The sequence below is a fragment of the Silurus aristotelis genome (assembly GCF_946808225.1).
Source record: "Silurus aristotelis genome assembly, chromosome: 15".
Lineage (NCBI taxonomy): Eukaryota > Metazoa > Chordata > Actinopteri > Siluriformes > Siluridae > Silurus > Silurus aristotelis.
In genome coordinates, this window is record NC_139588.1 from 24,274,478 (window position 1) to 24,295,507 (window position 21,030).

Sequence of the window (21,030 nt, forward strand, 5' to 3'; positions counted from 1 at the left end):
CCCCCCCCCATACACATGCACCGTATACACACATAAATGCACATACATATATACCTACACAAATATGCACACACACTCATGCGCACATACACATACATACACACACACTCACACACATGCACATATCACAGTGCATCAGGAAAGTTTTCACTTTTTCCACACTGTTATGTTACAGCTTTATTCAATTCGTGTTTTTACTGCACTGTACAGAAAATACACAATAATAACTATGTGAAAGAAATGTGTTTAAAATCTTCAAAAAAATCACTTGTACATAAATACTCACAGCCTGTGTGTGTTATTAGGGGGTTTTGTTTGTAGAATTTTAAGGAAAGTAATGATTTTAATCTGTTTTGGAATAAAGCCGTAACATAACAAAATGTGGAAAAAGTGAAGCACTGGGAAAACTTTCTGGATGCACTGCACACACACACACACACACACACACACACACACACACACACACACACACACACATATATCTACAAAAATGCACATAAACTCAAACACACATACATACACACACACACACACACACACACACACACACACACACACACATATCTACAAAAATGCACATAAACTCAAACACACATACATGCACACACACACACACACACACACACACACACACACACACACACACACATGTACATGCTCACATACATTTGCACACACACACATACACCTACACAAAAAACACAAACACACACATACAAATATATATCTACACAAATACACACACACACACACACACACACACACACAATACACATAAACCCATATACTCATACATGCAAATACATACAGTATATACATACACAAATATGCACACACACACACACACACACACACACACACACACACACACAAACCTAATACACATAAGCTCATACACACATGCATGCACATACATATATACATACCCAAATACGCACATACACACACATGCAGATACACAATTACACATATATATCCACCTACACAGACACACATAAATAGACACATGCACACACACACACACACACACACACACACACACACACACACACATGCATGCACACTTATAGGTTCCTCCAAAAGTATTGGAACCACAGGGCATGAAGACTTTAGTTTTAGATCAAATATTACAGATATTTTCACTTTCTGTTCTGATCTCAATGTAGTGTAAAAAACATGAGACCTTTATTTTCTCTCATCGTTCACAATTTTAAAGAAGAGAATGGAATTAGATAAAAACTCATGGATTTATCATTTTTAGGTGCAAATGTTTGCATATTAAATCAGATAAAGCCTCATTTGCATGCAGGAACACACATTCCTGAAAAAGCACCAGTACAAAAACATACTTCTGCATATCGCAACTCGTCGTTAAAATGATTCATCGTTTAAAAGTGACAAGTTCTTCCCGGGTTCTCGTTCCATAAACATGCTGTTTATTAGTTCACTCCAACTATAACGTACTATCGTTTATCGATTGCACCTGCAAACGTCTGTTACAATACAACTGTTATAATGTGTTATAACATGCAAAACCGAGCGCACACACACACACACACACACACACACACACACACACACACACACACACACACACACACAGGCTCACCGTGGGCAGACACGCAGGCCTGTTTCAGGTCAGCTTTATAGAACACTGCACCTCAGAGGCTTTTAGTTTCATGTGTTCAGACTTCTTCATTCTGAGTCACGTAGAAAACGTCACCTATATCTGAGAACTTCCTTTCCTTTATAGATAAAAAAATAATAAAAAGCATCTGTGTGTGTGTGTGTGTGTGTGTGTGTGTGTGTGTGTGTGTGTGTGTGTGTGTGTGTGTGTGTGTGTGTGTGTGTGTGAGCAAGCAGGGGGGACTTTAAAAAAATTAAAAAAGAAAAATTCCAGAGTGACCTTCAGCCCTCAGACGTCTGGACCACAAATAGTCATTGTGAAGTTTATAATGTAATTTAATTATATATTATTATTTCCGACTATTTATGGGCATTTCATTCGAACTCAGTTTCCTCCTTCTGATCAGTTTCATAGAAGAGCAGCCGTGACGATGTAAATGAGTGCACTCGCACTGATACCTTGTTACCTACAGAAAATCCTTGGATGCATTTGGTAGCATGAAGTTTTTCATACGAGACCTAAGCATGACAATGCTCCTGTGCACAAAGCCAGCTCCATGAAGGTCTGCTTTACAAAGATTTTTAGTGGAAGATCTCCTGATATAGAGCTCCATCCCTATTGAACATAAATGAATGTGAACACTGACTGCAATCCAGGAACCTCCTCACCTACATCGGTACTTTTACTAACGTCTTTGTGGCTGAATCTACATAAATCTCCACAAATTTAGATGGAACATCTTCCTAGAAGAGTGGAGCTTATTATATCAGCAAACACGGCTTGAATGTGGATTGGGATATACAAAAAGAAGCAGAAAGTACTCCTATTCTCAGGTGTCCACATACTTTTATCCATATTGTGTATATGTGTAATGTATTTCTTTCCACCAAAATAAACGAATAAAACTGAGTGAGTTTAACATTTTTAATTAGAACTCGCAACGTTGTAAAAGTGGGGCCCAGGACCGGACGTCGAGGAGTAAAGCTCAGCGTTTTTCAGGTTTTTTCCTGCTGACCGAGTCACACCCTGACATTTACAATACTTATTACAGTTGTGTATACCCAGGACTCGCTTCTCAGTAACACAAGCTGCATTAAAAATCACCATTAACACCTTCCTCCACTTTGCACCACAGGCCATTTTTCCACATCTCTGCTGACCTTCATGGTGTCTTGACACCTTACTTTTAGACATCACACACTGTTTCTATTTCTTTTTCTGTTTGACTGGACCCCTCCCTCGGTCGAATCGAGTCTGGTCTGTTCCAGATGTAGAGCAGGAAGCATATTTTGAAAGACGCCCATCTTTGAGCTCTGTAAAGCGTGGTTTGTGTAAAGAGGGGATTTCTTCACCACAATGTGGTCGCTATCGTTTTTTTTTTTTGGGGGGGGGGGTTTAAGTAAAAAAATTGCTCTGTGCCTGTGCTACTCGTGGCATTTACTATTTTTTCTTTTATGTCAAAGTGGTGGATTTTTAAACACCATTTGAAATGTGCAACACACAGGGACCGATTTCACTACGGACAAAAGCAAATGCATATAGAAAAAAAAAGACAGGGAATTTTGCATGCAAATTCATGCAAGTTGTCCGAGCTCCAGGATGAGACCTGCTTCTGTAGAAAAGATTTTGGTATATCTGCTGGAACAATGTACTCAGTGTGGTTTGGTTTGTTCATCCATCAGCATGATCTTTTAGATAACTTCTTAACTTTATATTGTGTACATATTGTCCTTGTTTTATATATCCCAATATCCCAGTGTGGACGCATGCAAATGTGCCAAATTTGATCCTAGATTTTTATAGCAGCATATGATACAAGATACAAACAACATGACGGGTATAATCATTCACAAAGCCCATCTTCAGGTTACCTCGTGAGTATATCGTTAGATAATAAGTGTTCTTTGAATAACTTGTGGTCATGGTTTCCATTTGCTGGCTGGTTTTTCCATCACATTCAAGCTGTTATTCGGAGAACTCGAGGCAGATTAGAGTTCAGCACCACTGCAGATCCTCCTGCAGAAAACTCAAACATCAGATAAGACTCTAACACTTTACACGTCATATATAACCTGGAGAGAGGAAGTTCAGTTTAGGTTCGTTTGTTTTATTGATCATTCTGCCTTGTTTTTATGAGGTTCGGAGACTACTGGTGTAACAGGTGCTGTTTTGCCCCCATGCATTCCCACGTCTGCGATTTCATCACGGACAGCAAGTTAGAACAAAGAGCAAACGTGAAATTCTGCGTAAAACTGGGCAAATCTGCCACAGAGACGTTTGACGTGATGCGCGTTTGACATACGGTGATGCTGCAATGAGTCGTCCGAGGTGTTTCGATCGGTACGCAATCTTTAAGAGTGGAAGAACATCGCTGGAAGATAAGGAGAGAGCAGAAAGACCTTTGACAAGCTCAACCCCCAAAAATTTTGAAAACCATGCATCAACTCATGCATGTCGATCGTCGGAGAACAATCCACTCCATCTCACTTCCGCACCCACCCTACTCACCAGATTTGACACCATTGTGGAGATCCAGTGTGAATCCCAGAAGGTGCTCGAAAAAAAGACTTCCAGGACAAGTTTCAGAAGTGGCAGGAACTTTGGGGGAGCTGTATTGCTGTAAAAGGGGACTATTTTGAAGGTGATGGGTTGAAGACGTAGATAAATAAAGGACTTTCTTGTAATCAGAGCGAGAAACTTTTTTATATATCATCTCCAGTCACATTACTATCCAAGGCCTATGAAGGACATTTAGCTGTATAAGCTAGATCTTCCTTAAAGGGACTTCAGGCATGATGTAAATCAAAACTCTGGACCACTTTAGGTCCACCATGCATGCATTAGATACATATGGACCATTTTACAAATTCAGTGGCCCTTCCAAGGGGTCAGAAAGATCAGCCTAGCATTTAAATCGCTTTTGGGTTCATGGGTACATCAGAGGGTTTACCTTTCAGACCTGGTGCCTAAGAAGAACCATGTTGGAAAGCTAGTAAAGGTAAAAATGTGACAGTTCCTGCTTCAATTGAACTGCAAACATCAACAAATCAGACTTTCATGCAGGCCAGGACAGCAAGCTTATCACTGTCTCTGTAAAGCTACATTGGGAAAATGTTCAGTGTTAAAATACACAAAATATACAATATACGGTATATACAAAATAAAATTGAATTGAAAATTAAGTGCCATTTTTTGCTTTGTTCTCAAACACATATGTGGGTGTACTTTGCTGAGATGAGCGGGAACATTGCCACAACTCATGCAACAATCTGGATTCCTGTCCAAAGGCTGTTTTCCTATTCAAAAAACCCAGATAAGCTCGATATACCGTAAAGGGACCTCAAGCAGGATGTAGACCAAAACTTTTCACCATTTTAGACACACTATACAAGCATTAAGCATTATTAAATATGGAGAAAATAAAAAATACTGTGGTCCTTACACAAATAAAATCAGTCTTGCTACAAAATGCTTTTAGGTTTTTGTGTAAAAAAGTTTGAATGCTAAGTTGTGCATCCTATCGTTATTTATACCCTCACCACCAGGGTACAGCTTCCTGTTTGAGAAGCAATTTCTCATTCAAATATGCTGTATAAGGATCTGGTGGTGGGTGTTAACAGTATGTCGTTGGTGTTGGGTCTCTTAAAATAGATATTCATAATTCTCCTACTTTGATTGTCTCTTCTTTCCTTAGTCCATGTTGCAATTCTGGGGCAGAAGTAAAAAAAAAGTCTGAATATCACAAATGGCGTTTGTTTCACCCTGAACAATCTGGATTTGTCAGAATAATCACAATTGCTCCAGAGAACATGATGAAAAAAAGAGTATTGGCCTATGAATGGCATGAAAACCTCAATTGTAGCCAACATATGATTTAATCCTAAAAATGGATTAACTGCATTTATTGGGGATATTTTTAGCATTCGGCAGATTCCTTTATTCACAGTGACTTTCGACATTAATGTTCTTCAAACAAATGGGCTAAAGTGGAATATGAATTCATGACCTTCTCTTTAGACATCTAGGATCTTAACTCCTGGGTTACCACTTCTTAGTGCTTAACTTCTTAGTGCCCATGCAGAACAGTCCCACAGTGGTCCAACAGCAATAGACAATCGTCTCTAACTGGGGATTTATTTTCATCTTGTTCAATTTAAGGACATCTCACACAAGGATATCAGACACAAAGACCTCACACACAAAGACGTCTCACATCACACATACCTCCATCCTTGAAATGCACCAGAAGTACACAGCTTTTCCCCTCAGCCAATCCACCTCATGAACACTTAAAGATAGAAAAAGACCCTTTCTTATTATATAGTAGTTCTTTTTTTTAAATAATTGTAAAGTTTTGAGCCCTAGCATCTCCAAGCTGTTGGGCCCTTGGGCCCCCTGTGCTGCAGAGACACTGTATCAAGTTGTTTTCTGTATATAACTATGTTTGTGACAAGTAAGAAATCTTGAATCATGGCTGATCCTGTGCTCTGACCCTGTGTGAAGAAAGAATGTCAGTGTGCTGTAAAATACATGTGAAAAGAAAAATCTTTCTTTCTTTCTTTCTTTCTTTCTTTCTTTCTTTCTTTCTTTCTTTCTTTCTTTCTTTCTTTCGTTCGTTCGTTCGTTCGTTCTTACTTTCATGCTTGCTTACTTTCTTTCTTTCATCCCCCCCCCTCTCTCTCTCTCTCTTTCTCTCTCAGGACAAAACCTAAATGGATTCTTTACTCCCTCCATCACAGTGGGAATTTCCAGGGGTAGAAGTGTAGAAGAATAAGGGAATATAAACTCAGGTACATGCAGCTGGTCATTAATAACAGATGTCTGGACACGTCTCTGTTTTACATTAAATTACTGAATAAATGAATGAAGTCACTTAGATTAGACTCGAGCAGGCATCAGACCTGGATCTTCACTGTTTACGGCAAATACGAAGCAGACGTTCGGTCTGTCAGACGTAACAATAAAAACATCTGTAAGATTTTTATTAATAATACATTTATTACAGTACTGATTTATTAGGGTGGGAGTATCAGTGTAAATAAATAAATAAATCGACATTTTTATTAATTTTTGCTCTTTGAGGGGTTTTAAAAGGTAATAAAACAGTTTGTAAAACTGTATTATATTTATTTGTTTTATTATAATGATGTGTTTGGACTTTATTTAATGTTACACCAGACTAATGGCGCGCGTGTCACGTGACACAGATGACCCCGGAAGAGCACGCTGGGAATAGTTCCGGTTGAGAGAGAAATTCTGCATGTCACTGCTATAAAGAAGGGTTTTATATATAACTATTATTTAAATAAAAAAAAGAAGGAGGGTTTATTAAAGATGTCTCGCGGCTCGAGCGCCGGGTTTGATCGCCATATAACCATTTTCTCCCCGGAGGGAAGACTTTATCAAGTGGGTGAGTAAAGACTTGTGTTTTCATTCACAGCGAGGCTGCAGTGCTAACAAGCTAACCGGCTAACTATTGTCATTATTGTGTCCTCTGGGTATAAATTATAATCTAAATAAGTGATAGATAATAAAAATATATATAATATAAACACATTTCCGACATCTGCAATGTTCAACTTTGTATTAAAAATAAACGACGCGATTTGATTGGTTAATAAGGGTGAATATGCAAATTTAGCGTCATACAAACCCAAATAGTTTAATTAAATAAACAATAATAATATAAAAGAATAAAGGTTTTAGTTTTCAGTCTTAAAAAAAAAACACTGAAACCTGAAATGTCCCTTCACTGGATCCAGGAGACCCAATCCTGCTCCCTGGAGATGATCTGCTTTACATGCATTTGGAGTTTCTATGTTCTTTAATAGACATTATCTCAAAGCAGCTATACAGAGCTTCAGATATAAAGAGTGGAAGATCTTCTGCTGAAGATCTCCATCCCTATTGAACATGCATGAATGTGAACGCTGACTGCACCCCAGGTCTCCTCACCTCACCTACATCACTACCTGCCTTTACTTACACATGTATCTACATCTAAAAAAAACTCTAGAGGAACATCTTCCCAGAACAATGGAGCTCATTGTAACGGCAAATGAGCGCTTAAAGACACTTATTCTAATCTTATGCTCAGGTGTCTGCATACTTTTGGCCCTACGGTGTACAGCAGGATGCATGGAGACTCATCTGAAGGTGAAGGGGACTAAATACTGTTCATGCAGTGTGTATTAATATAGTGTGTGTGTGTGTGTGTGTGTGTGTTACAGAATATGCGTTTAAGGCCATTAATCAGGGCGGTATGACGTCGGTGGCTGTGCGAGGGAAAGACTGCGCCATCGTCGTTACACAGAAAAAAGTTCCGGTATGTTCTTTTTGTCTCTCACTCACACACACACACACACACACACACACACACACACACACACACACACACACACACACACACACAGCTGCTGTAGGTCCACATGTATGTAATGTATCATTATTTGTAAAATATTATTAATATAATTTCAGGACAAGCTCCTAGACGCCTCTACAGTTACTCACCTGTTCCGCATCACAGACAACATCGGCTGTGTGATGTCCGGCATGACGGGTACAAAGAGTTCATATTACTGTATATGATGCATAATAAACATTCAGGGGTTGTTATATAGAGTGTGTGTGTGTGTGTGTGTGTGTGTGTGTGTGTGTGTGTGTGTGTGTGTGTGTGTGTGTGTGTGATGAAGCTGACAGCAGGTCTCAGGTGCAGAGAGCTCGTTATGAGGCAGCGAACTGGATGTACAAATACGGCTACGAGATTCCAGTAGACATGCTCTGCAAGAGGATCGCCGACATTTCACAAGTTTACACACAGAACGCTGAGATGAGACCGCTTGGCTGCTGTGAGTCCTCCACTGCATCATCATCATCATCATCATTATTATACACACACGTACAGGGGCACATGTACACCTTCAGCCAAGAGTTTTATAATAATTATAGATTTAAAGACACAAACCGCTCAGTTTCTATTTTATTTGTTTGTTTATTTTATTTTGAATTGTTTTGATGTGATGTTTCCCTCCATTAAGAACAATTCAGTTTACTTTTAGACTTATTTGTTGTCAAATTGAGTTTTGGATATGTATACAGTGGGTACGGAAAGTATTCAGACCCCCTTTAATCACTCTTTGTTATATTGCAGCCATTTGCTAAAATCATTTAAGTTCATTCTTCTTCCTCATGAATGTACACACGGCTCCCCATACTGACAGAAAAACACAGAATTGTTGACATTGTTACAGATTTATTAAAAAAGAAAAACTGAAATATCACATGGTCCTAAGTATTCAGACCCTTTGCTGTGACACTCATATATTTAACTCAGGTGCTCTCCATTTCTTCTGATCATCCTTGAGATGGTTCTACACCCTTCATTTGAGTCCAGCTGTGTTTGATTATACTGACTGGACTTGATTAGGAAAGCCACACACCTGTCTATATAAGACCTTCCAGATCACAATGCATGTCAGAGCAAATGAGAATCATGAGGTCAAAGGAACTGCCTGAAGAGCTCAGAGACAGAATTGTGACAAGGCACAGATCTGGCCAAGGTTACAAAAACATTTCTGCTGCACTTAAGGTTCCTAAGAGCACAGTGGCCTCCATAATCCTCAAATGGAAGACGTTTGGGACGACCAGAACCCTTCCTAGAGCTGGCCGTCCGGCCAAACTGAGCTATCGGGGGAGAAGAGCCTTGGTGAGAGAGATAAAGAAGAACCCAAAGATCACTGTGGCTGAGCTCCAGAGATGCAGTCAGGAGATGGGAGAAAGTTGTAGAAAGTCAACCATCACTGCAGCCCTCCACCAGTCGGGGCTTTATGGCAGAGTGGCCCGACGGAAGCCTCTCCTCAGTGTAAGACACATGAAAGCCTGCATGGAGTTTGCTAAAAAACACCTGAAGGACTCCAAGATGGTGAGAAATAGGATTCTCTGGTCTGATGAGACCAAAATAGAACTTTTTGGCCTTAATTCTAAGCGGTATGTGTGGAGAAAACCAGGCACTGCTCATCACCTGTCCAATACAGTCCCAACAGTGAAGCATGGTGGTGGCAGCATCATGCTGTGGGGGTGTTTTTCAGCTGCAGGGACAGGACGACTGGTTGCAATCGAGGGAAAGATGAATGCGGCCAAGTACAGGGATATCCTGGACAAAAACCTTCTCCAGAGTGCTCTGGACCTCAGACTGGGCCGAAGGTTTACCCTCCAACAAGACAATGACCCTAAGCACACAGCTAAAATAACGAAGGAGTGGCTTCACAACAACTCCGTGACTGTTCTTGAATGGCCCAGCCAGAGCCCTGACTTAAACCCAATTGAGCATCTCTGGAGAGACCTAAAAATGGCTGTCCACCAACGTTTACCATCCAACCTGACAGAACTGGAGAGGACCTGCAAGGAGGAATGGCAGAGGATCCCCAAATCCAGGTGTGAAAGACTTGTTGCATCTTTCCCAAAAAGACTCCTGGCTGTATTAGATCAAAAGGGGGCTTCTACTAAATACTAAGCAAAGGGTCTGAGTACTTAGGACCATGTGATATTTCAGTTTTTCTTTTTTAATAAATCTGCAACAATGTCAACAATTCTGTGTTTTTCTGCCAATATAGGGTGCTGTGTGTACATTCATGAGGAAGAAGAATCAACCTAAATGATTTTAGCAAATGGCTGAAATATAACAAAGAGTGAAACATTTAAGGGTGTCTGAATACTTTCTTACTTATTATATTTGAATTATAATATAATAATATAATAATATAATATTAAATAACATTTCTTTATTTTAGGTTTAAAATTTGTGTAAAAATGTGTGTGTGTGTGTGTGTGTGTGTGTGTGTGTGTGTGTGTGTGTGTCAGGTATGATTGTGATCGGGATGGATGAGGAGTTGGGGCCGCAGGTGTATAAATGTGACCCTGCAGGGTATTATTGTGGCTTTAAGGCCACAGCAGCCGGAGTGAAACAGACTGAAGCCATCAGCTTCCTGGAGAAGAAAGTCAAGAAGAAACATGACTGGACCTTCGAGCAGACCATCGAGGTGAAGCACATCATTCTGTCTCACTCACACTGTGTCTGTGTGTGATTTGGGCGTGTCTGTGTGTAAATGGGCGTGTCTGTGTGTAAATGATTGACAGACGGCGGTCAGCTGCTTGTCCACGGTGCTGTCCATCGATTTCAAGCCGTCTGAGCTGGAGGTGGGAGTGATTACAGCACAGGATCCCCGGTTCAGGTGAGAGTTTACCTTTTACACACACACACACACACACACACACACACACACACTTGACCACACCTGTTTTGTGTTGCATAGACGTGTCAGATGTTCACTGCTTTTAATCAGCCTTGTGAATGTTGGGATGTTTGAAAGAAAGAAAGAAAAGCAGGAGGAAATGAATGAATGAGCCAGAAGGAAGTAGATAACGATAGAGAGAACACGAACGACAGAAAGAATGAGAGATAAGAGAAGAAAGAAAGTGAGAAGAGGGAGTGAGGCATGGAATTAAACGAATAGAAACGTTTTCATTGTGAAATATTTTCTATTATAAAATCTAAAAATAAATATGTATTTTTGTCAGTCAATAAATTAAGCAGGCGTTTTAAATAAATAAATAAATAATAGTTTGTTTTATAAATTAATATCTTTTTACATTATTCATTTATCTACTCTATTTGGCCAAAAGTTTGTGGACACCGGCGCATAAGATTGGTATGTGTGTGTGGTATGGGTTTCCAGTTCCCCCATTTAGTCTCCATGTGCTGTTATGATCAGCTTCACACCTCCAGGAAGATGTTCCACTAGATTTTGTGGAGATTCAGCTACAAGGGTGTTAGGAAAGTCAGGAGGACTGTGGTGCAGACATCGTTCACATTCATCCCAGAGGTGTTCATGATGTTTGAAGCTCTACAGCAGGAGATCTTTCACTCCAATCCATGTAAAGCAGATGTTCATGGCGCTGGACAATTCACTGCTACCACATCCAGAGACGTCCTAAATATCTGTGTGGATCTGTTTATGGTAGCAGTTTGTAGCAGGACCACGTATGGCTGGAAAAGTCAGGTGTCCCATTAGTTTTGGACATTGTGTGTGTGTGTGTGTGTGTGTTGTAATTTACACACTGTTCCAATAAAAACAGTAGCACTGAATTCCAGGGCTGTGATTCAGAGTGGGTGTGGAGATTATCAGCATGATGAGCAGTGCTGAGGGTTTTTTTGGTTCTTTGTGTTTTTTGATGAAGTTTTTTGTGAACAAAGCTGCAGATATCTACAGAAGACCTCAAGCTCAGCACGTTGATTCACTTTCATTTAGAGTAATTCTTTACTAGTTGTAAAAACTAGTTGTTTTTAATTAAAGAAAACACTTTTATAAATTAAAGTGCAATAACAAAAAAAAAAAAAAAAGAACACTAGTCCATGACGAGTCTAATGTGAGTTATGTATTTTTGCAGCAATAAAAAAAATCCCCATTAATGATGCAGATTCAGAATTCAGACACTGATCAGTGCAGTAGTTTTCAGGACACAATATTTATCTCCCTGCATTGTCTTTATTTACTTACAGTAAGAGTGTAGTGGAGGTGAAGAGAGTTTCTGATGGAAGTTGAAGGGGTGATGATAAATGTCATCAGTGTTTATGCTCCACAAGTGGGCTGTGAGATGGAGGAGAAGGAAAACTATCTGGAGTGAGTGAAATGAAGTGGTAGAAGGTGAACGTAGGAATGAAAGATTGGTGATTGGGGCAGACTTTAATGGGCATGTAGGTGAAGGGAACAGAGGTGATGAGGAGGTGATGGTAGGTATGGTTTTAAGGAGAGGAATGTGGAAGGGCAGATGGTGGTAGATTTTGCTAAAAGGATGGAAATGGCAGTGGTGAACACGTATTTTAAGAAGAAGGAGGATCATAGGGTGATGTATAAGAGTGGAGGAAGGTGCACACAGGTGGACTATGTGCTATGCAGGAGATGCAACCTGAAGGAGATTGGAGACTGTAAGGTGTTGGCGGGGGACAGTGTAGCTAGACAGCATCGGATGGTGGTCTGTAGGATGGTTTTGGAGGTGAAGAAGAAGAGGATGAGAGTGAGGACTGAGAGAAGAATAAGATGGTGGAAACTGAAGGAGGAAGAGTGTAGTGTGAGGTTCAGGAAAGAGGTCAGGCAGGGGCTCTGTGGTGGTGAAGAGGTGCTGGATGATTGTGGAACTTCTGCAGGAGTGATGAGAGACAGCTAGAAAGGTACTTGGTGTGACATCTGGAAATAGAAAGGAAGACAAAGAGACGTGGTGGTGGAATGAGGAAGTGCAGGAGAGCATAAGGAGAAAGAGGTTGGAGAAACAGAAGTGGGATCGACAGAGTGATGAGAAAAGTAGACACGAGTACAAGGAGATGCAGCAGCAGGTAAAGAGGGATGTGGTGAAAGCCAAGGAAAAGGTATATGAGGAGCTGTAGGAGAAGTTGGACACTAAGGAAGGAGAAAAGGATTTGTAGCGATTGGCCACTCGGAGGGACCGAGCTGGGAAGGGTGTGCTGCTATCAAGGATGAAAGAAAGAGAAAGCGTACGACAGGGTGGAAAGAGGAGTGGTCGTATTGTATGAGGAAGTCTGGTGTGTCAGAAGTATGTGAGGGTGGTGCAGGACATGTATGAAGACAGTGTGACAGCAGTGAAGTGTCAGTAGGAACGACAGACTGGTTTAAGGTTGGAACTGCATCAAGGATCGGCTCTGAGCCCTTTCCTGTTTGCAGTGGTGATGGACAGGTTGAAGGACAAGGTCAGACAGAAGTGAAGTATGATGTTTGCGGTCGATGTGGTGAGGGAGGACATGCAGGTAGTTGGTGTGAAAGAGTCAGATGTAGAGGACAGGGGGGTATGGAGACGGATGATCTGCTGTGGAGACCCCTAATGAGAGAAGATTGTTTTTATTTGCTGATAATAATGTTTTTGTGTGTGTGTGTTTCAGGATTCTCTCTGAAGCAGAGGTAGATGCTCACCTGGTGTCTCTATCTGAGCGAGACTGAGGAAGAACCAGGTGCATTGTGGGAATTGTGTAGAAGCGATGAACGCTATGTTTTCCTGTACATCTCTCTGTATGATTAAAATTGTTTTTGAAGAAAAACATTGGCTTGTGGATTGGATTTTTTTTTTTTTGCCTTTAGACACATTTGAAAGCTTCACTATGGCGACTCCTTCCATACCTGTTCAAGATCTCTATCCAGAAAACTTCACTCCAGTCTATTAAACACACTCAGTACAGCTTTTACCTTCTCTTTCTGTCCAATTACAAACTACGTGCATGCGACTCGGTGCGTGTGTGTGTTTGTGTTTGTGTTTGGTTGTCATGGTAACAGGCTTTATTGCAGCTTCACTGTGGAATCTGAGATTGCGAAAACTGGTGGTGATGATGATGAGTTGCGCAACGTAATATATGAATATATGAATGATGAGATACTGATCTTCTACAGCAGCCATTTTTTTAGAAAGGCAACAGACACTACTCACACACCCCACGTGACTCATGTTCACCCGAATCTGAAGTAAAAAAAAAAATTAAAAATTTTCTCTAGCAAAAGAAAATGGAAGTGATAAAGACGGGGTTCTGTGAACAGTTCCCTTCACAAGGCTCTTTACCCACAGAACGCCGACTCAGCAATCAAGATTCAGGTCATCCTGTACACACTGTGGCCAAAAGTATTGGGACACCTGCCTTTTACACCCATTTTCTCCTTATAAGAGAAGTTCTTGAATCTTTTAATGTGTGCGCAAAACAAATCTTATTTCCACTATGGAGTGCTTCTTTTTTTAATATATATATATATATATATATATATATATATATATATATCCCTGGTATTGTTGTGTTTAAAAATTTGATGCGTTCTGCCACTTAACACGTTCCTGAGAGGATTCAGATTGTAACCAGGATTGGATTGAATTTGGTACATGGAGTGAACTGAAATCACTGTACTAAAAAATAAAGGTACAAATACATGTACCTTCATACTCCTAATATATATTTATATAAATATAACAGTCGTGACCCATCAATCATCAACAGCATGAATTTCTTCAGAAGTTTGAGCTACAGGAGTTCGTCTGTTGGATCGGACCACACGGACCAGCCTTCGCTGAGCCTCGTCCCCCACGACCCTGTTGCCGGTTCACCACTGTTCCTTCCTTGGAGCACTTCTGATAGATTCTGACCACTGCTGACGAGGAACATCCCACAAGAGCTGCAGTTTTGGAGATCTGATCCAGACGTCTAGACGTCACAATTTGTCGAACTCGCTCAAACCCTTATGCCCAGTTTTCCTGCTTCTAACATCAACTTTGAGGAGAAAATGTTCAGCTGCTGCCTGATAAATAAATCCACACACTAACAGGTGATGATGAAGAGATCCTCAGTGTTCTTCACTTCACATGGGGATTAAGACTAAATGGAAAGGGTTAATGGTAGACCCTGGATTATACGAGTGTACACTCATGAATGTTTGGTTGCTTCTTGAATGCAGCTTTAACACAAACACTGAATGTTCTGGTTCCTCTATAATCAAAGTGCTCCTTTGGGATGGGATTTAATGAGAGATTGTACTGGTTTTGTAAACAGATGTATGAATAAACAGTAGTGTAGAGTGTGTGCTTGTTTTATGATCATGTTGGACTAGAATCTGATGAACTCAGGCTGGAATTCACCCTCAGCATGTGACCGGGTGATGATGTGATGATTCGATGCTTATTTCACTGCAGATTTTCCCCTCAGGATTTAAACTCACAGGAGAACCAAGTAGTGGAGTTTCCCTAAAGCTTACAACCAGTTTCCACACTGTATGGAAAAACACTCTATAGACCAAAGATTTACCCAGGTAGGTGTGTGTGTGTGTGTGTGTGTGTGTGTGTGTGGGGGGGGGGGGGGGGGGGGGGTTTGTACATCATTGTATATGTAGTCCAGATTTGCTGTTATAATAAATTCCACTCTGTTGGTTGTTAGCAACGTCGACTGGAGGCTGAGGTCAGGAGGTGTTTTAATTCACCCCAAAGGTGTAGAAGGGAAGATGTAATGCCACTTATTCCAAAAGATCCAAAAACACCTCCAAAGACACCAGATACAGCTTGAGGGGGAAGTAAATCCACATATGGGTGTGCAAATACTTTTACTCAGTGTTATATGAAATCAAGGATTTTTTTCCCTATTAAACTATTTGGAATATTTGGGAATTTCCAAAATATTTTGTCAGTAATGTAATGAGGGATCTTCTGTACTGTCCCAGATGATTCGATTATGTTCACACTGTTCTGAGGGGCAAAAGGAAATTTCTGGTTTTTCTGTTTTTTACAAAAGTAAACCATAAGGGGAACTTCTGTTGAACGTGACTCACGTACGTCCTCACGCTTTAGCATACATACATCGTTTACTGAGTAATGGCATTTTTAAAAGAGTCACTGAGTCACCGAGTCCGTTACGGAAACGATACTGTTGACTGTACAGAGTCAGGAATTTTTTCACTCAGGTTTTCTTCCGAATGCAGTCCGTGATTTTTAGTTTTTACGTAATACATTTTTTCCCCCCAAGAAAACAGAAGTTAATAACAAACAAGCAGACGAAATATTCAAACGGAATGTTCTTCTTTTAATAAAACAACTTTGGTCATATGCAGAATAATACATACATCATGATTTACAATAGTGTCATAATTAATATTTACAAGTATAAAAAAATAGAACTTTTTTCTGCTTCTTTCTTTTGGTTTTGGTTTTTTTTACAATAAGATACATGCTGCGTCTCAGGTAGAGTCACTTCTGGGATTTTTGAGGAGGAGGAGAAATATCCCATAGTCCTTTGCTTTCTCTGAGCACCTTGTTTCAGCCTCGTGTGCCTTCCTTCGTCCGTCTCTTATTTGTGCGCAGAGAAATCCGAGCCGTCACGTCACGTCACGTCGCGTCGCGTCGCGTCGCCTTACGTTAGGTGGAGTCGGTCGGATTCTCCGTGATCTGCAGGCGTTACGAGGACCAGCTGCCTTCTGTGTTGCTTCATGGGAAAAATGTCTCCCCTTTTTTTTGGTTTGTTTTGGTTTTTTTGAAAAAGTCTTTCAGTTTACTTCACTTCCCGATAAACTGGATGTCGTCGTATATCTGTGAGGAAAAAACTAACAAAATTAATCACTAATCACTTTAATTAATCGATTACAATCCGTTCACGTACGTACGTGCTTTTGACACGTCGCGTAAAAAGCGTGAAAACTTACACAGTCGTCGTCGGACATGAGCTCGTCCTCGCTCTCGCTCTCGGAGTCGGGGAACTGCCGCAGCTCGTACGCCGTCCTGTTGAACAGCTGCTGCCGGATTTCCACGTTCTGGCGGCCGAAGGTGAGGTGGTAAGGAACGTGGCCTCCGTACGTCACGCTGTTCACGTCGGCGCCCATAGCGATCAGCAGCTGCACCAGGTCCAGGTTCTGGAGATCTACAGCCAGGTGGAGGCACGTGCGACCGCTACACTGTTCCTAAAAGGAAAAAACAGAAACCCTGTGAGTTCTCTTTCCTGAGAAACGCCAAACAGTTTTACTTTCAGAACCTACGTTCCAAACACACACACGTTTCTACTGATGATTCAAGAAATCTGTTTGGTGTTTTATCCAGGAGATCTTTCAGGTTTGCCTGGTTTTAATTGTAATCCACATGTGATTTCTGCTCCTTACGTAGTCTATCTTTGGGTCAAATTATTTCTCAAAACAGTTATTTCCTGTCTGGGGTCTTCGTGAGAACATAAGACGTCAACTAGTGTGTGTGTGTGTGTGTGTGTGTGTGTGTGTGTGTGTGTGTGTGTGTGTGTGTGTGTGTGTGAGATAAACTCCAAAATACAAACCTTGGCATTTATATCTGCGCCGAGTTGCACAATTCTCTCAACCAAAGACAGGAAGCCACAGATGGATGCTATGTGCAGACACGTGTGTCCTGAAAAATCAGAAAGAAGAATAGGATTAAAATGAGAATCCCACCTACAGACACAGAGGTGAAGGTGAGCTGATGAGGAGACGGTGTGTTACGGCGTCTTGTTGAAGACACTCACCGCTGTAGTTGTGTGTAGACAGGATGCTGCTCAGGTGAGACGTGCTGATTTGCGTGAGGACGGAGAAACAGGACAGAGATCCTCTCCTGCAGGCGATGTGCAGTGCCGTGTTCCCGCTCTGATCCACCAACCGCGGGTCACAGCCGGCCTTCAGAAGCTTCTCCACTATGTGAGGCTGGTCCATGATCACGGCCAGGTGGAGCGCAGTCTGGAAAAACAAATCACGTTTTTTTTTTTTTTATTATAATTTATCAATGATTATTGATCATTTATATATTAACTGTTTTATAGTTATTTCTTTTTTGGACACATTTCAGTAATAAAAAAAAGGAACAATATATTCAAATATAATAAAAAAAAGGGGGGGGGGGTGTTTACCTGTCTCTGGTGGTTGTGTCTGTCGAGGTAGGGGTCGTTGAAGCACTGTTTGATGATGTGCAGAGCTTCCTGCTGGGCCTCGTGTATGATGGCGAGGTGCAGGTACCTGGATGGAAAAAAATGTGGGTTGCTGTTTTAGAATTGAGTATTTCAGGGGCTTCAGAATTACCAGTAGAGGAAGTGGCTTCAAACTCGGGCGTTTCGCAACTCTGGAGTTTTTCTTTCTCTGTGTGTGTGTGTGTGTGTGTGTGTGTGAGAAGGTTATTTCCACCCAGTGAAGCTTTGACACATCTGACGCATTATTGAGGTTTTGGCTGAGAGCCAGGGACTTTCCACCTCTCTCTCTCTCTCTCTCTCTCTCTCTCTCTCTCTCTCTCTCTCTCTCTCTCTCTCTCAGCGCCCCCTGTGTTCATCTAAACCACTTTACTTCCTCTACTTAATACAACTTTATACATTAATGCACACAAACCCCTGACCCACCCCGACACACACATTCTATAGAATTGCGCAAAACCTCATGCGTAACGCGCGCAATTGTGTGCATTTATACCTCACTGTCTGTGTGCTCAGTTTGTTTGTTTATTTTAATCCAACAACAACAACAACAACAACAACAAATACGAATAAAAAATAAAAAACCTAAAGCACTTACGTGTCTCCGTCCTCGGTAACTTCGTGTTTCCAGGCATGGTGCAGGTGGTCCTGGTTCTGGTGGTGCAGGGTGACCCGTGTGGTCACGTTCAGGTCTTCTATTTCCTGCACAAGCTGCTGATACTCGTCCTCTTTTAGAGAGTCCACTCCACTGTCCAGACGATCGTCGGTGGTGTGTTTGGGGTTTTTCGGGTCCATATCTTCCAAATAGTCCAGTCTGTTATTCCGGGTGTGGATATCCATATCTGCTGTGCGTCTCTGAGAGTCTGTGCGCGAGAGAGTGTGTGTGTGTGTGTGTGTGTGTGTGCTAATGAGGAGGAGTGGAGGAGGCTGGAGGTTTATACTCTTCAGCTCATGGGGATTTCCACTGAGTCCTGATTAGCTCGGGGAAATGCGGGGCGGGTTTTTATTCACAGAATTTCCCTCCCTGTGACTGAGGAGAGTAAGAATGAAATTTTGTGCTTTTTCTATTACACGGCGCGTGGTTCCACTGTAACAAAGAAGGGGGGAAAAAGAAAAATCTGCAAGAGCTTGTGAATAAATGAATGAATAAAAGAAGAGTTTTGCGTATGAATGACTGAAGCGCATCAGTCCAACAACTCGCAGTTTAACCTTTAAATCCAAGATCTCATTCTCAGATCCACATCAGCACACACATTTACACTAAACAAGTCTTTATAGAAATGTGGAAAGATTCAGAGTTGCATACATTAGTTTATTTTGTGTCATGAAGAAATTCCCCTGAAGGAGCAACGCAAGAGCCTTGAAGAACCCTTATATAAGTTCTAGATTGGGCCTTTTTTCTCTAATGGTGTAGGATTAATAATAACAATAGTAATAATTATAATAATAATAATAACATTACACATTTATAAGACATTTGCCCATGGAAGCTTCTCCAACCCTGAAACATTCAGTTACAATGTTTTATCTAGAAATGTTAAGGATTTCCTACAGAGGAACATTGGAAAGAACCATGAATAGTTCTAGATTAAGGCATTACATTTTCCCCATCCTGTGCCCTTTTAGGTCCTTCAGTGGAGTCTTTATACAGTTCTCCGAACTTCCTTTAAAAAAGAACAAACAGGGAAAAAAGTTTGATGCAGAAACTTTATGGGATTTCTTTAGAGGAACAATCAAAAGAACTTCCAGAGCGGCCTTTTTTTTTTAAATAGAACCTGCTTCTATAATAATGAAAATAAAAAAATAAAAAATGAAACAACCTTGCAATAAAAAATGTGGTCCCAGAGGTTTGGTTAGAACCGTTCCGAGTTCCATCAGAGGGAATGCAATAGGTTCTGGAAAGGTTCTAGATTTCCTTAACATTAATAAATGTTCTTCGCTTCCATTCAAAAATTTGAATCTTTCCCATGTCTGGTTTCTGACAAAGACATAGATTTGAGAACTCTTTCGAACAGATTCACAACCAAAACAACTTTTGCAACTTTAGCCAATGCAGACGTTTTCCTGTTTAGCAGTTCCTCAAGAGTTCTCGGTTCTCAGGTTCCTCAAAGCTTCTCTGGAACACTTCAGGATTTGCAGTTTTGTAATGCGGGTCTACTGGAAAGCCCGTGTGTGATGATAACCTGCTGGAATTCTTTTATATATTTTTAGATATAATTAATGTTTCTTGTCTTACTATAAAGGTTGTAGTTTGAAACTCTGAAGAACAGGTTTTGCGAGGAGCACTTTAAAGAACTCTATAGACGGGTTTTGCAAGAAAGTTTTAGAAGGTTCCAGATTTGATCTTATTGTGTGACAATATAAGAATAATATGATGATACATAGAAACGAGTTTCTCTATGGATGTTTTTGTTTAATCGTTAAATGTTACTGTGAGCTTTCAAACGTGTTTGAACATCAATGTGAAGAACCTTTATTGTTCTAGATGTAAGGTATGATTGTAGAAAAGAGTCAGAAGCCAATGGGAATACAGTAAACTGTACACTGAAGGTGTAATAAAATAAAGTGAAGTTATATGTGACAGGATCTGCTGAAGCTCATCTTCTAGGTTGTCTTCATGATACAAAAAATGAATAAAACTTTTTTTTTAAAGAATGAAGCAGTATCGCTGGTGTATACTGAAGTGTGGGGTGTGAGTGAAGAGCATCGAGTAGAAACGGAAGGCCCCTCAGTCTGGGGTTGATGGGAGTGTTTTGTGACTTTGCTGGGACTCTCCCTCCAGAAAACACCAGTGCTGAAACCTCTTCATGAGGTTGACTGAATCTTTTACAATTTTCCATTCACACATTCCCTGTGGTCTGGGACTTACTTCTGTCTGCCATTTTTACTGTTCACACACACACATACACAACCCACACAC

At 40.8% G+C, this 21,030-nt stretch overlaps 2 protein-coding genes across 2 annotated transcripts; one reads left to right on the forward strand and one right to left on the reverse strand.

Moving 5' to 3' along the window:
- The first annotated feature begins 6,823 nt into the window (after positions 1-6,823).
- LOC310737962 (proteasome subunit alpha type-6-like) lies at positions 6,824-13,733 on the forward strand. Its single transcript, XM_083562772.1, has 7 exons — positions 6,824-7,037; positions 7,858-7,952; positions 8,105-8,186; positions 8,320-8,475; positions 10,487-10,665; positions 10,763-10,857; positions 13,578-13,733. The coding sequence occupies exons 1-7, from the start codon at positions 6,962-6,964 to the stop codon at positions 13,633-13,635; spliced, it is 741 nt and encodes a 246-aa protein (XP_083418898.1). The 5' UTR covers positions 6,824-6,961; the 3' UTR covers positions 13,636-13,733.
- Positions 13,734-16,220: 2,487 nt separating this feature from the next.
- nfkbiaa (nuclear factor of kappa light polypeptide gene enhancer in B-cells inhibitor, alpha a) lies at positions 16,221-19,100 on the reverse strand. Its single transcript, XM_083561787.1, has 6 exons — positions 18,709-19,100; positions 18,057-18,162; positions 17,679-17,886; positions 17,475-17,563; positions 16,858-17,112; positions 16,221-16,744 (listed from the first exon to the last, which is right to left on the reverse strand). Exons 1-6 carry the CDS (start codon positions 18,948-18,950, stop codon positions 16,712-16,714), a joined length of 933 nt encoding a protein of 310 aa, XP_083417913.1. The 5' UTR covers positions 18,951-19,100; the 3' UTR covers positions 16,221-16,711.
- Positions 19,101-21,030: the final 1,930 nt, after the last annotated feature.

Coding starts and splice junctions, on each gene's coding strand:
- nfkbiaa (XM_083561787.1), bottom strand. CDS start 18,950: ATGGATATCCACACCCGGAATAACAGACTGGACTATTTGGAAGATATG. Junction 18,163..18,708: donor GTTACCGAGGACGGAGACAC/GTAAGTGCTTTA, acceptor TTTTCCATCCAG/GTACCTGCACCTCGCCATCA. Junction 17,887..18,056: donor GACACAACCACCAGAGACAG/GTAAACACCCCC, acceptor TTGTTTTTCCAG/ACTGCGCTCCACCTGGCCGT.
- LOC310737962 (XM_083562772.1), top strand. CDS start 6,962: ATGTCTCGCGGCTCGAGCGCCGGGTTTGATCGCCATATAACCATTTTC. Junction 7,038..7,857: donor GGGAAGACTTTATCAAGTGG/GTGAGTAAAGAC, acceptor TGTGTGTTACAG/AATATGCGTTTAAGGCCATT. Junction 10,858..13,577: donor GCACAGGATCCCCGGTTCAG/GTGAGAGTTTAC, acceptor TGTGTGTTTCAG/GATTCTCTCTGAAGCAGAGG.